The sequence below is a fragment of the Rutilus rutilus genome, assembly GCF_951802725.1.
Source record: "Rutilus rutilus genome assembly, chromosome: 21".
NCBI classification, from domain to species: domain Eukaryota; kingdom Metazoa; phylum Chordata; class Actinopteri; order Cypriniformes; family Leuciscidae; genus Rutilus; species Rutilus rutilus.
This window is the reverse complement of record NC_140226.1, coordinates 35163885-35177182: the sequence shown is the minus strand read 5'-3', so window position 1 is coordinate 35177182 and position 13298 is coordinate 35163885. Positions and strand designations below refer to the sequence as shown.

General features: G+C 41.4%; 1 protein-coding gene across 1 annotated transcript; it reads right to left on the bottom strand.

Moving 5' to 3' along the window:
• Nucleotides 1-1879: 1879 nt before the first annotated feature.
• Nucleotides 1880-12213, bottom strand: dlk1 (delta like non-canonical Notch ligand 1). The gene is made up of 5 exons (XM_084392633.1): nucleotides 12004-12213; nucleotides 11706-11766; nucleotides 7873-8003; nucleotides 5712-5805; nucleotides 1880-3811 (listed from the first exon to the last, which is right to left on the bottom strand). The coding sequence occupies exons 1-5, from the start codon at nucleotides 12068-12070 to the stop codon at nucleotides 3238-3240; spliced, it is 927 nt and encodes a 308-aa protein (XP_084248759.1). The 5' UTR covers nucleotides 12071-12213; the 3' UTR covers nucleotides 1880-3237.
• Nucleotides 12214-13298: the final 1085 nt, after the last annotated feature.

Sequence of the window (13298 nt, the reverse complement as noted above, 5' to 3'; positions counted from 1 at the left end):
CCAGGCCTGTGCTTCACAACTTCATGATAAATACAACACTTACTATACATGATTTTTTCATTTCAAATTCTTTTTTAATTAAATTAAATAATGATAAATTACATTTATTTTAACAATTATAATCTAGGTTTTTAGCCATCATCCACCCTGTTATTTCTGACTACTTTCCCTTTAAATGAAAGTTGGAAAAAATTAAATGACATCATATCATAAAGCAGTCGTCACTTTTTTGGAGGGAAAACAACTTGGGAAAGTGAGTGAGATCACTGATTATTTTAACTGTCTATTTTTACGCGTTTAATCTTTCAAATATGATGTGGTCAACCTGAGAACATACACCCTGTTAAGGGAAATATGAAAGAAGTTAGTAGAAAAATCATGTTTTTAAAATTAGTTTTGAAAGACCAAGCAATTCTTTATTAGATAAATGTTGTATGTTCGCTTGTTTCTGCTCAGACTCGGTGCAGTGGCTGATCTGAGGTCAGGATGAAGAGCTAACAGAGAGGACACTGACAGTGAACATAGTGATTGTCAAAGTCATTCATGTTTAAAGTTGAAGAAGTCGTGTAGAGCTATTTAAAGCTCACTGGCAATGTTTTACATATTTCCATCTAAATCCAGTCGAATAAAGTAACAGAACTCTAGGCTTGGAACTGAAATCATACAGCCATTCTTTTTACCACTTGTCCATCCTGTTATTATTTTGTCCATCCTGTTATTATTTTGTCCATCCTGTTATTATTTTGTCCGCCCTGTTAAGCAGTTTTCCACAATAATTTCATAAAATTAGCACAAAAAAAGCAAACATACTAAAGATTCAGTGACAATGAAAATCTACTAGAGTATCAATAATGTAGAACTTTAAAAAGTGAACAAAAATGCGTTAGTTTTAGGCGTATCAGTCTCTTACAGGGTGGAAAAGGTTTATCTTCCATTTCATTTATTTTGTTTAATAAATGGTTACATTTATTTACCTGAGCTTGACCAAAATATTGTTTTCAAATGTTTGATGTAGATGAAGATGTTCTTCCTCAGTGTTTCTGTCTCGTTCTCCAGCACAAACATCTAAACATTCTTAAATCAAGAGACATTTACTGGAGAAGCAAAATTACTGAAGATATTAAGTCTTATTTTCAGAAAAAATCGTCAAAATTAAATGAGCTTATGCTAAAAACAAGAACAAATATCTTGTTTTTCCTTTGAATTAAGTTTATTTTCCCAGTGGCAGACATTTTTTTGTGTCATTTAAAGCATAAACTCACTTAGTTTTTCTGAAAATAAGACTTAATTTCTTCAGTCATTTTGCTTTGCCATAAAAGTATCTTGATTTAAGAATGTTTGGATATTTGTGCTGGAAAACGAGACTGAGGAAGCCAAAATTATGACAGAAAACTCGCAATTTCGATTTTTTAAAAACTTTTTATCAAGTAATTTCTCGACTTGACTATGACTTACCAAGGCATGTTTTCCCCTATGTGGCATAAATGTGCTTCCAGAGACCATCAGATCAGACATGTGCGATGCATCTCTGGCAGACAGTGTGAATGCTGCTGTAAATATACAGTAAACACAATACAAGCAATATTGTTGTAATCAGGCTGAGTGAAAGCAATAACACTGAATGACAGCTTCTCTCCCGCAAAACCAGCGATCCTTAATGTGTCAATCAGATCGAAAGCAACGATCCACCAAATCAACTGTTGATTTTCATTAATTGAGCTCAGGACAGGAGAGCTCGTGTTTGTATGTCGCCGCCTTCTGGACACACGCAGAATTACCGCCATTATCACTGACGAGTCACGAGATGCATGACGAGATATGCTGAAGCTTGAAAGACGTCACTATAATGATGTACCCGCAACAAACGTCTTTATTTGACCATGACCGAGTATTTGACCTTCAGAAGAGAAGAGTGTAGGAGAAAAGCCCGTGGAAAGTGAATGTGAAACACGTGCTGCGGTCATTAGCGTAATTCCGAGCGTCACCGGTAGATGGCGGCAGAGACCGGCTGTCACTGAACATCTGTATTTCAGGAGGAAAACAAATGATCATTTCTGACAACACAATCAACAACGAGATTTCCCAGAATATAAAAAATAGCTATTGTGAAGGTCATTCTTTTCATTTTTTTTTTTTTACTAAAATGCAAAACCATATTGGCAAGACAGCATGCATAATCATCACTCGAGAATGAGTATTAGAAGTCTACATCAATAAATACTGGTTTATTTAGAGCTACATTAATCCTCTGTTCACATTAAAATATGAGCATGAAAAGTAAAGGAATCAGTGAAGAACATAATCACAGTTCATCTGCTTCAGGACATTTCAATAACAGGATCACTGAACTCACTCACTACAGAGAACTGGAGAACAACATTTATGTCACTGGCCTTCGGGATGAGAGAGAGAGAGAGAGAGAGAGAGAGAGAGAGAGAGAGACCGAGAGAGAGAGAGAGAGTACTAGCTGTGAATAAATAAAAAAGAAAGATAAAAATAGAAAAAAATGTGCTTTAAAAATGAATCAAATTGAATAAAAAGATTAAACTAAGTAAATAAATTAGATTAAAATGGGTTAGGATTGGTTGTTTTATTATTAATATTATTATTATTATTATTATTCTGTTCTGTACAGCACTTTGGTCAGCCTTGGTTGTTTTTAAATGTGCTTTATAAATAAATATTGTATTGTATTGTAAAATACATAAATGACTAAAATGAGTGTTTAAAATAATATAATAGTAATAAAAATAACTAGATAAAAATATAAAAAATATAACAAAAATGTAATTAATTAATTATTTAAATAATACGATTAAAACAAGAAAATAAATTAAATTAAAATACATGAATAAAATGAGTGTTTAAAAAATTATATTAGTAATAAATAAATAAAACAAAGAAATAAAAATAGAAAAACATCCAATACAAATAAATAAATAAATCATTAATAATAAGATTAAACCAAGCAAATAAATTAGATTAAAATGCATTAATAAAATGAGTGTTTTAGATTTAGATAAAAATTAAATAAATAAACAAAGAAAACATTTAGCAGTACATTAATTAAGAGAGTAGAATTTTTTTTTAATAATGTATAACTTAATAGAAACTAATTTGTGTTTATAAAAGACAGATAGCTTTTGAATGTTCGCCTCATATGACCATGTTTGTATATATGCATGTATTCCCACAATAAGTACGTCTGATAGGAACCCTGTAATCCCGAGATCCGGCTCATATGGAGGTGTAGTGCGGCCCGTAGGCGCTGAGCCGGATCTTCTCGGGCAGGATGGTGTTGACCGGCGCGTGCTGGAGGAGGTTCCTCTGGTTCTCCTGAACCAGCCGTCTGTACCTGCGGTTGGCGACCCACACCTCACAGCGAGGGAAGAAGATCAGGCCCGTGGTCACCAGCACCACCAGACAGGTGAGCAGACCCAGGACGGCGAAGCAGAGGATCTGGCTGCGGGTCACCAGTGGAGCGGACCCCGGGACCGGCCGGAGGAGCTTGTGGAGCGCTGGAGGCGAGAAGTGCTGGGCTTTAACTCTGGGCTTCAGCTTCAGCTTCCTGACATGAAGTTCACAGGACGGGCCGGTGAATCTCGGCAGGCAGGAGCAGCGGATCCCGCTAACACACCTGCCTCCGTTCACACACGGATTGGACTCGCGGATCCCGCTAACACACCTGCCTCCGTTCAGGCACGGATTGGGCTCGCAGACGTCCAGCTGGATCTCACAGAACGATCCGGTGAACCCAGCAGGACACAGGCAACGGCTGGCAGAGCAGGATCCTCCGTTCTGACAGCGGGAGCTGTGGACCACAGGACACGCATCATCACACGCCTCTGTCACACGCATCATCAAACGCATCATCACACGCCTCTGTCACACGCATCATCACACGCATCATACATCAAAGTATCAAAACATGTGACTCTATTTCTAACAGAGTTTGAGCTTGCTTATTTGGGGTTTGAAAGACACACACCAGGCCCTATCTCACACCCAGAGCAATTGACTTCGACGCATGTATCATTCCTATTTCTCACCCGACGCACAGCGGACTTTTCCCTCCACAGACGCACGTCGGTAAATTAGGGAATGAACTTGCGCTCCCGGGGGCGGTTCAGCGGAAAGAGGAGGCGTGTTCCGGCGCAAACGTTCCCTGGTGCTATTTTGCAGTTTCAGAAAACAATTCCGCCACAGACCAGGAGAAACCTTGTCTAAAGTCAGTGGTGTTATTCAGATGCTATTTTAAGGGCGCATGCTTGGCCATAATCAATGTAGCGTGTGCACAACGCTCATACACGTCTCTCACACACAGACGCAGCAGTTCTCATTTTAGAAAACCATACATTATTAAAAGGAAAAATATTACCACACGAGGGAAATCACTGTGGTGTCCATGAAGATGTGAAAGAATAGGCATAAATCTAGCTTACACATTTACCCAAATTATCATACGCCTGTTTAACCGAAGCTAATTTGTGTGTGTTTCTCCATCCCCAATGTCACTTCTCTGTGTTTTACGGCCCTGACGAGAACGTCGGTCTCCTCGGCTGTGAACCGCTCCTGGCGTGCGTCTGGCAAATCCGCCGTTATAATAGCAATCCGCCATGGAACAAGCGCACCTGCTCTTAAAGGGAATGTGAGATGTCGCTCTGATTGGTTTATTTCACGTTACGCCCAAACCACACCTATGAGTAATGAAGCTACTTCAGACCAACACATTTTAGATTTGCGTCGGGAGCAAGAGTCATTTATCCCGCCGGTATAATAGCAACAGCGCCCGAGATCCGCCCACAAAGATATTTGCGTTTCGCGCTTGATACTTGCGTTTCAGATCGTTAAAATAGGGCCCTTAATATTCAGCAATATTACTGATGTGAGTGCACTGAGTTGAGAACAAAGCTTGATCTGAATAATGACTCTACCCAGCAAGCAATATCCGTCATTTCTCCGTCTCGGTTAACTATAGACCCGATATTGTCCAGATATGAGTTATACAAAATAAGATATTTTTGTTAGACAAAATAACCCTGAGTTTGGTTACATGTCGTTTTTACCAAAAGAACTTGCGAGATGTATGATATTCCATCATGTAGGCGAAGTCAACAGTGATTACAAGGTGTTTAGTTTAATTTCTTTGTCATGTCTTCTAATTGATGACTAGACTTTTCTTGGGCTGTGGTGTAGACGTCTATTACATGTTCACTGACAGCCCAAACTTTGACTTGTTTGAGCCTAGACGTGTTTTTTAAAACGCAAAATTGCTTGCTGGGTATTGTCTTCTATTGAGCTGCTTTACAGCTTAATTTGAGTTTGAGTTTCACATTTAATGAAGTTTGCATCATTGATTCTGTTTATTACTGAAGCTGCTTTGAATCGATCTGTACTGTATAAAGCGCTGTAGAAATAAACATAACTTTATATGATGCATCTAATGCAGTGAAGTTCAGACATGTTTAGGCCTTTTTGTGACGACTGTTTTTGTTAGTCTAAGGTTGCACACTTGATGGATTGCTCTTGATTTCAGTGTAAAGGTCAAATAAGATCGATCAATGCGAACATAAATTAGTGCCAGCGCTGGATAATCTCAGGTCTGCTCCCACATATCAAGAGCAGCTTTGTGTGAGGAATATTTCTGTGGACTAGTGAACATGTTCTTCTCTCCACACACGTTTAACAGAGGAAACAGTCGTCACTGTTACCCGTCTCCAGCAGAGCAAACACACGCATGTCCTCCTTCCGTCTCCACACAGGTGGAGTTTCCCCAGCAGGGCTTCGATGAACACGGGCGAACGTCTGAGAGGAAGAACAACACATCCACTGTTACCACACAGTTGAAGTGTACCTATGATAAAAATTACAGACTTCTACATGCTTTGTAAGTGGGAAAACCTGCAAAATCGGCAGTGTATCAAATACTTGTTCTCCCCACTGTAGTTTATAACGTCCAGTACACAGCACAAAAAATATTGTCTTGTTTTCCAGCACAAATATCTCAACATTCTTAAATCAAGATACATTTACTGGAGAAGCAAAATGACTGAAGATATTAAGTCTTGTTTTATGAAAAATGTCGAAAAAGTAATTGATTTTATGCTTAAAATATGCAAATATTTTTCTTATTTTAAGCATAAACATACTTAATTTTTATGATATATTGACTTCAGATGACGCTAACTCTGAATCAACACGCACCAATGCTACATTTATCTAAATGTCAGAATCATTTGTTAACTAACAAGTATTCATTACTTGTTGAGTTCATTGTTTCTGCATTAAATTATTACATTGTTTAAATTAATACCTTTACCTAATTTTGATTTTGTATATGTACATTTCTGAAATACATAACTTAGACAGTTTCCTCTGATAACAGATCACTCTAAACTGTAATGTGGACTTTCTGTAAAGCTGCTTTGAAATTATGTGTATTGTGAAAAGCGCTATACAAATACATGTGAATATACTGTATATACATATATATATATATATATATATATATATATATATATATATATACACACTCACCTAAAGGATTATTAGGAACACCTGTTCAATTTCTCATTAATGCAATTATCTAATCAACCAATCATATGGCAGTTGCTTCAATGCATTTAGGGGTGTGGTCCTGGTCAAGACAATCTCCTGAACTCCAAACTGAATGTCAGAATGGGAAAGAAAGGTGATTTAAGCAATTTTGAGCGTGGCATGGTTGTTGGTGCCAGACGGGCCGGTCTGAGTATTTCACAATCTGCTCAGTTACTGGGATTTTCATGCACAACCATTTCTAGGGTTTACAAAAAATGGTGTGAAAAGGGAAAAACATCCAGTATGCGGCAGTCCTGTGGGCGAAAATGCCTTGTTGATGCTAGAGGTCAGAGGAGAATGGGCCGACTGATTCAAGCTGATAGAAGAGCAACTTTGACTGAAATAACCACTCGTTACAACCGAGGTATGCGGCAAAGCATTTGTGAAGCCACAACACGCACAACCTTGAGGCGGATGGGCTACAACAGCAGAAGACCCCACCGGGTACCACTCATCTCCACTACAAATAGGGAAAAGAGGCTACAATTTGCACGAGCTCACCAAAATTGGACAGTTGAAGACTGGAAAAATGTTGCCTGGTCTGATGAGTCTCGATTTCTGTTGAGACATTCAGATGGTAGAGTCAGAATTTGGCGTAAACAGAATGAGAACATGGATCCATCATGCCTTGTTACCACTGTGCAGGCTGGTGCTGGTGGTGTAATGGTGTGGGGGATGTTTTCTTGGCACACTTTAGGCCCCTTAGTGCCAATTGGGCATCGTTTAAATGCCACGGCCTACCTGAGCATTGTTTCTGACCATGTCCATCCCTTTATGACCACCATGTACCCATCCTCTGATGGCTACTTCCAGCAGGATAATGCACCATGTCACAAAGCTCGAATCATTTCAAATTGGTTTCTTGAACATGACAATGAGTTCACTGTACTAAAATGGCCCCCACAGTCACCAGATCTCAACCCAATAGAGCATCTTTGGGATGTGGTGGAACGGGAGCTGCGTGCCCTGGATGTGCATCCCACAAATCTCCATCAACTGCAAGCTGCTATCCTATCAATATGGGCCAACATTTCTAAAGAATGCTTTCAGCACCTTGTTGAATCAATGCCACGTAGAATTAAGGCAGTTCTGAAGGCGAAAGGGGGTCAAACACAGTATTAGTATGGTGTTCCTAATAATCCTGTGTATATATATATATATATTTTATCTCAAGTCATTTTGCTTCTTCAGTAAATGTGTCTTGATTAAGAATGTTTAGATATTAGTGCTGTAACACCAGACAGAAACCCTGAGGAAGACTCTGGTGTTTCGGACCTCGATCGCAGTGTGGTCCCGTCCAGCCACGCTCACAGATGCACTGGCCTGGTTCCTCACAGGTCCCATGCGCACAACCGACCGAAGGAACACACTGATCACACGCCGGCCCGTGCCAACCGGACCTGCACCTGTAAATCACACACACATGACTTTACACACACAACACCTAACTTTACACACACACACAACACCTGCCTTTACACACACAACACCTGCCTTTACACACACACCTGCCTTTACACACACAACACCTGCCTTTACACACACAACACCTGCCTTTACACACACACCTGCCTTTACACACACAACACCTGCCTTTACACAGACACCTGCCTTTACACACACAACACCTGCCTTTACACACACCAACACCTGCCTTTACACACACAACACCTGCCTTTACACACACACCTGCCTTTACACACACACACACACACACACACACACACCTGCCTTTACACACACAACACCTGCCTTTACACAGACACCTGCCTTTACACACACAACACCTGCCTTTACACACACCAACACCTGCCTTTACACACACAACACCTGCCTTTACACACACACCTGCCTTTACACACACACCTGCCTTTACACACACAACACCTGCCTTTACACACACACCTGCCTTTACACACACAACACCTGTCTTTACACACACAACACCTGCCTTTACACACACACACACCTGCCTTTACACACACAACACCTGCCTTTACACACACAACACCTGCCTTTACACACACACAACACCTGCCTTTACACACACCAACACCTGCCTTTACACACACAACACCTAACTTTACACACAACACCTGCCTTTACACACACAACACCTGCCTTTACACACACACAACACCTGCCTTTACACACACAACACCTGCCTTTACACACACAACACCTAACTTTACACACAACACCTGCCTTTACACACACACACCTGCCTTTACACACACAACACCTGCCTTTACACACACAACACCTGCCTTTACACACACCAACACCTGTCTTTACACACACAACACCTAACTTTACACACAACACCTGCCTTTACACACACAACACCTGCCTTTACACACACACAACACCTGCCTTTACACACACAACACCTGCCTTTACACACACCAACACCTGTCTTTACACACACAACACCTAACTTTACACACAACACCTGCCTTTACACACACAACACCTGCCTTTACACACACACACCACCTGCCTTTACACATACAACACCTGCCTTTACACACACCAACACCTGCCTTTACACACACAACACCTAACTTTACACACAACACCTGCCTTTACACACACACACCTGCCTTTACACACACACACACACACACACACACACACACACACACACACACACACACACACACACAACACCTGCCTTTACACACACCAACACCTGCCTTTACACACACAACACCTGCCTTTACACACACAACACCAACACCTGCCTTTACACACACAACACACACACACACACACACACACACACACACACACACACACACACAACACCTGCCTTTACACACACCAACACCAACACCTGCCTTTACACACACAACACCAACACCTGCCTTTACACACACAACACACACACACACACACACACACACACACACACACACACACACACACACAAAACACCTGCCTTTACACACACCAACACCTGCCTTTACACACACCAACACCTGCCTTTACACATACACACACCAACACCTGCCTTTACACACACCAACACCTGCCTTTACACATACACACACCAACACCTGCCTTTACACACACCAACACCTGCCTTTACACACACACACCAACACCTGCCTTTACACACACACACACACACACACACACACACACACACACACACACACACACACACACACACACACCAACACCTGCCTTTACACACACACACACACACACACACACACACACACACACACACACACACACACACACACACACACACACACACAAAACACCTGCCTTTACACACACCAACACCTGCCTTTACACACACACACCAACACCTGCCTTTACACACACACACACACACACACACACACATACATACACACACACACACACACACACACACACACACACACACACACACACACACACACACCTGCCTTTACACACACACACACCAACACCTGCCTTTACACACACACACACACACACACACACACACACACACACACACACACACACACACACACCTGCCTTTACACACACACACACCAACACCTGCCTTTACACACACACAACACCTGCCTTTACACACACCAACACCTGCCTTTACACACACACAACACCAACACCTGCCTTTACACACACAACACCAACACCTGCCTTTACACACACAACACCAACACCTGCCTTTACACACAACACCAACACCTGCCTTTACACACACAACACCAACACCTGCCTTTACACACACAACACCTGCCTTTACACACACAACACCAACACCTGCCTTTACACACACACAACACCAACACCTGCCTTTACACACACAACACCAACACCTGCCTTTACACACACAACACCAACACCTGCCTTTACACACAACACCAACACCTGCCTTTACACACACAACACCAACACCTGCCTTTACACACACAACACCTGCCTTTACACACACTTACACCTGCCCTTACACAAACACCAACACCTGCCTTTACACACACCAACACCTGCCTTTACACACACAACACCTCCCTTTACACAAACACCAACACCTGCCTTTACACACACAACTCCTGCCTTTACACACACCAACACCAACACCTGCCTTTACACAACACCTGCCTTTACACACACAACACCTGCCTTTACACAAACACCAACACCTGCCTTTACACACACAACACCTGCCTTTACACACACAACACCTGCCTTTACACACACAACACCTGCCTTTACACCAACACCAACACCTGCCTTTACACACACAACACCTGCCTTTACACAAACATCAACACCTGCCTTTACACAAACACCAACACCTGCCTTTACACACACAACACCTGCCTTTACACTAACACCAACTCCTGCCTTTACACACACACCAACACCAACACCAACACCTGCCTTTACACACACAACACCTGCCTTTACACACACAACACCTGCCTTTACACTAACACCAACACCTGCCTTTACACAAACACCAACTCCTGCCTTTACACTGCAAGTCCATCACTGACCTTTAACTGGTTTTAAGAGCATCCATAACAAAAAATGTATTCAGACACCTTCAACATTTCTCACATTATCACAGTTTATTCGCTATAGTTTAGAAAATGGTAATAAAATATGACAAGAACTCAGTTGATATTTGACTGGTTTTGTCCGTCCTTCTGTTAGACTGTCTCACACATGAATTATGTTGAATATCTGTCAGCTGTTAAATTTAACTACACAGATAATACCAGTTTAGCTCAACCAATCACCACGCAATGCTTCATTTTGTTCAGTCTGTGTGTAAAAAGAGCATTGGCAATTAAAGAAAACACACTTCAGCAAAACATGATCAGCTCAAAGTGTCCCAATCATTTTTGGTCCCAAATTTTGATCAGTTTTACTGGTATGAAAAGTTATTGGGTATAATATGTCACAGTTTATTTTATTTTGCTCTCCTCACTTACATAAATGAACTATAGTGTCCTGCACACACTAGTAAAACAAATATCAAAAATGATATCTGGTGTCTGAATAATGTTTGGTTTGACTGTGTTTGAGCGTCTGGACAATTCAATTCAGGTCTCTCAACACACTGACAGCATCTCTATGTGTTTCTCAACATTTACCTGCATTCTCCAGACTCACAGAACCCGTGCTGTCCATGACATCCAGAAGCACATTCCGGACCTGAACACAGACACACACACACACACACACACACACACACACACACACACACATTACAGACGAATAAGCAATCATCTGTCCGAAGTCTGTCATGCATCGTGTCTCACGCGCACTCCAACACATGAAGTTTGACTGACAGCTGTAGAAATGCAACGGATGCTGATTATGCGCGTCAGTAAATCAGTAAAATAAGAGCGACGTAACGCAGATATTAAGATTTATATTCCTATATTTCACCTTGAGTAGAAACGGGCGCGCAGAAGAGCAGCAGAAATGAGAATCCGAGTCGGAGAAATACATTCATCCTCCTGGAGCTCGATCTTCCGCTGATAATCGCATTCACATCATCATCATCATTCAAACTTACTTCTCTATAAACTAGTCCTCTAATCTTTGAACTCCGCGAGAAAACAGACACTGTGGAAATGAACAAACTCCTCTGAGAAAGTCCAGTGTGATCGATGAATCAGCGAGCCGCCGCTGCTTCAGTCAGACACTAAACTCCACCCATCAAACACCTTCAACCACACGCGAACATCAGAGATCTAAACTCCACCCTTCAAACACCTTCAACTACACACATAAACATCAGAGATCGAAATTCCACCCATCAAACACCTTCAACTACACGCGAACATCACTGATCAAAACTCCACCCTTCAAACACCTTCAACTACACACATAAACATCAGACACACTAAACTCCACCCATCAAACACCTTCAACTAAACGCGAACATCACAGATCTAAACTCCACCCTTCAAACACCTTCAACTACACGCGAACATCACAGATCTAAACTCCACCCTTCAAACACCTTCAACTACACACATGAACATCAGAGATCTAAACTCCACCCATCAAACACCTTCAACTACACGCGAACATCACAGATCTAAACTCCACCCTTCAAACACCTTCAACTACACACATGAACATCAGAGATCTAAACTCCACCCATCAAACACCTTCAACTACACGCGAACATCACAGATCTAAACTCCACCCTTCAAACACCTTCAACTACACACATAAACATCAGAGATCGAAACTCCACCCATCAAACACCTTCAACTACACGCGAACATCACAGATCTAAACTCCACCCTTCAAACACCTTCAACTACACACATGAACATGAGAGAACTAAACTCCATCCATCAAACACCTTCAACTACACACATAAACATCAGAGATCTAAACTCCACCCATCAAACACCTTCAACTACACACATGAACATCAGAGAACTAAACTCCATCCATCAAACACCTTCAACTACACACATAAACATCAGAGATCTAAACTCCACCCTTCAAACACCTTCAACTACACACATGAACATGAGAGAACTAAACTCCACCCATCAAACACCTTCAACTACACAGATGAACATCAGAGATCTAAACTCCACCCATCAAACACCTTGAACTACACACATGAACATCAGAGATCTAAACTCCACCCATCAAACACCTTCAACTACACACATAAACATCAGACACACTAAACTCCACCCATCAAACACCTTCAA

What these genes read in the sequence shown, in the direction of transcription:
- dlk1 (XM_084392633.1), bottom strand. Translation starts at nt 12,070, where the DNA reads ATGAATGTATTTCTCCGACTCGGATTCTCATTTCTGCTGCTCTTCTGC. An exon ending in CGCGCCCGTTTCTACTCAAG is followed by an intron (nt 11,767 to 12,003) that starts GTGAAATATAGG and finishes GTCTGTGTTCAG; the next exon opens with GTCCGGAATGTGCTTCTGGA. An exon ending in GTTTGCTCTGCTGGAGACGG is followed by an intron (nt 3,812 to 5,711) that starts GTAACAGTGACG and finishes TGTGGTCCACAG; the next exon opens with CTCCCGCTGTCAGAACGGAG.